Source organism: Mytilus edulis, chromosome 6 (assembly GCF_963676685.1).
Source record: "Mytilus edulis chromosome 6, xbMytEdul2.2, whole genome shotgun sequence".
NCBI classification, from domain to species: domain Eukaryota; kingdom Metazoa; phylum Mollusca; class Bivalvia; order Mytilida; family Mytilidae; genus Mytilus; species Mytilus edulis.
Window position 1 is genome coordinate 69502807 of NC_092349.1, and position 2927 is coordinate 69505733.

Below are 2927 nucleotides of genomic sequence, written 5' to 3' on the forward strand. Positions count from 1 at the left end.
GATATGGTCTATTTGATTTTCTGTCACTCCATTTGGCGAAAGCCAAGTAGCTTTGTGACAGTTTTTATGGGGGAAAAGTGTACCACCTATTACTAGACTGTTTACAGCACAGAAATCAGAGAAGATTTCACCGTTCTCATTTATTTCACTAATTCCATTTGGTCCCATTCTCTTTCTCTCCCTGTCCTGTCCTTACCCACTTTTGCATTGAGGTCTCCTATTATCATGAGGATGTCTCGTTTTGGCACAGAATTTACAATGGTTTGCAGAGAGTTGTAAAAGTCATCTTATTCTTCTTCATCTGCGTTATTTGTTGGGGAGTAAACCTGTATTATGGTTGTTTTCTGAAATTTTGTGTCAAACCTGGCAGTGATTATTCTAGATGACACTGGGTTCCATTCTAAGAGAGACTGCTTTGCCTTTTTAGTAAGCATAAATCCAACACCTTTATCATGAGTGTCAGTGGCATTTGTGTTACACGAATATATGTTGGTATGACCAGTGTTTATCGTTGTCATGCCAGATATGTATTCCATCTTACTTCCCTTATTCCATCTTACTTCCCTGAGTCCTAAAATTTCAATACTGTATCTGTCCATTTTTTTGGCTGTCTGCAAGCTTTTTCCACTTTGATACAGTATTCGTACATTCCAAGTCCCAATTTTGGTTGGATACTTAGGTGAGAACAACTTCATCGGCCTTCGCATTATATGTTGTCCTCGTGGTTTTGTTTTTGTGTTTATCTCTATCTCAAGCCGTTGACGAGTAAGAGAGTTTTCTACTGTAGTCGTTTCTGTAACATTGTAACGTATTTGTTTTTACAAGTTAGGGATGTTGGCCCTAACTTTAACCTTCTACGTGAAGGGTCGGGTTGTTTTGCAGGGGTTTTCCATCCCTTAGACGATTGCTGTTGCTAACGAGTTCCATATACCCGGATTTTTTGTTTGGATTAACTTACATAGAGTATCACCAGCCCAGTAGCCAGTACTTCGGTACTGGCATGAAAATATGGCATAGCCTTTGACTATTCGCAAGTAACCAACAAGGCAGTTGGGCATTTAACCAATATCTGGGACAAAGTTGATGAGAGCCAGGGCGTATCCACTCGCCGGCGGGCCTGTCCTCTGCATCTCTAGTGCCCTTGCTGCTCTGAGATCCCTTGCAATTTAGCCTGAGATGCTGGACACCAGTATCCGTGTATTGCCGCGAGAAGGCATTGCAAGAGTCTTGATGGTGTATAGGCCTTGTACCAGCAGAAGAGACTGACGCACTCGGATCTCTTTTCATCCACAAAGTGGACTAGCTGATGATGGGTGTTAAGTCTACGACCTTACCAAACAAGACGCATATCAGCATACTGTGTGCGAACACACTAATTTCATCTAGTCTTTGTATATAAATGACACCTACAGTGCCTAACAAGATTTTGTGAGGTAGAAAAAATTGATCTTAAAACGATCGTATTGACTTTTGATGTCCAAAAATAGGCAATCGGACATAATTTGACTTTATTAAATGACTACTTGAGTTTGGGATTAATTGTAATTAATATATTCAAATGAGACTGAAAAATGCCATGCGTAAAACGTATTTCGACATTTCTTTTCAAAAAATGACTTGTTTAATGGAATTAAACGTCTTAATTGTAAACTTTTTCTTTTTTCTCCGCAATTGGCTTTTAAAAAATAATCTTCTGTGTATTCGGAAAACTTTGTGAAAATAGAAGATGTGGCAATTCTTACCTTTTATACCTTTACTTTCATTGATAAAAAATAATATTGACTCGTCCAGTATCCAGTTTGAAGGTCATTTAAGTTACTGTACACATTCATGAAAGTTGTGATTTAATCAATAGTCATGTATGAAAAGCATTAGAACATACTCACTCCTTCTCGTCCAATGAAAAGTCAGTTTTTACCTTTCTAATTTTCATATTACATGGTTTTCCATGCACTATGAAATGCTTTACATGAATGACTTTTCATTGAAGACTAATTATGACAGTGAACTCTTAATAACTACATTAACGAACATTTTGAAATTTGCAAATATTTATAATGGTACATATTTATAGAAGAGGGGACACCAGAGGGACATTCAAACTCATGAATCGAAAATAAACTGACAACGCCATGGCTAAAATAGAAAAAGACAAACAGACAAACAATAGTCCCCAAAACACAACATAGAAAAATAAAGACTAAGCAAAATATAAAATAAACAAAAAATTAAATTGGGGCAAATATGAAAGAAAAAAAATCTTTTATTCAATTTTTATACCAGACATTACAGTCAATTATTTTATGTTTTCTTTCAACAAAACAATGTCAGACTGCTGATCTATAAAGCAATGGATTAAAAAAAAAACAATACATGTACTTTCATCAATAAAAAGTAAGCATCTGATGTTGAATGGTCGTAATTCAAATATTTATAGAGTGAATTTTATAATTATCAAAAAATATACAAATTTCAAAAAGAGGATTTGAATAACATTGTGTGCTTTTTATAATCAAGAAATTTAAGGTATATAAGTATAAAATTTTACCTGAAGTAGAAAAAAAACTCAAACGTTTGAACAATTTATCCTTTTCGTTCTTACAAACTATGTCAGTGCTATTTCATTTCATCCTTTGAAATGTTACTACCTATGTTATATATTCACTTCATTATAAAAAGTGATTTTTTTTTTATTCAGGTTTGAATATTACAATGGGAAAGGATAATTTTGTAAGGTCACACGAAAGTGTGAATATGTTCTAAATTGGTCAGACAATATTTGGTCATGTTTTATAAAGATTTAACATAACAAGTAATAGGAGTAAACTGGGTAGGGAGAAAATGTCAGATATTTTAAGTTCGTTATTTTGCAATAACGAATAAAAATGTGTCAACCAAAGGTTTTGCTATTATTTCATAAACATGTC

The 2927-nt window shown here is 34.3% G+C and overlaps 1 protein-coding gene across 1 annotated transcript; it reads right to left on the reverse strand.

Annotated features, from left to right (window-relative positions):
• Positions 1–287: 287 nt before the first annotated feature.
• Positions 288–599, reverse strand: LOC139526578 (craniofacial development protein 2-like). The gene has a single exon (XM_071321737.1). It carries the CDS (start codon positions 597–599, stop codon positions 288–290), a length of 312 nt encoding a protein of 103 aa, XP_071177838.1.
• Positions 600–2927: the final 2328 nt, after the last annotated feature.

Coding starts and splice junctions, on each gene's coding strand:
- LOC139526578 (XM_071321737.1), bottom strand. CDS start 599: ATGGACAGATACAGTATTGAAATTTTAGGACTCAGGGAAGTAAGATGG.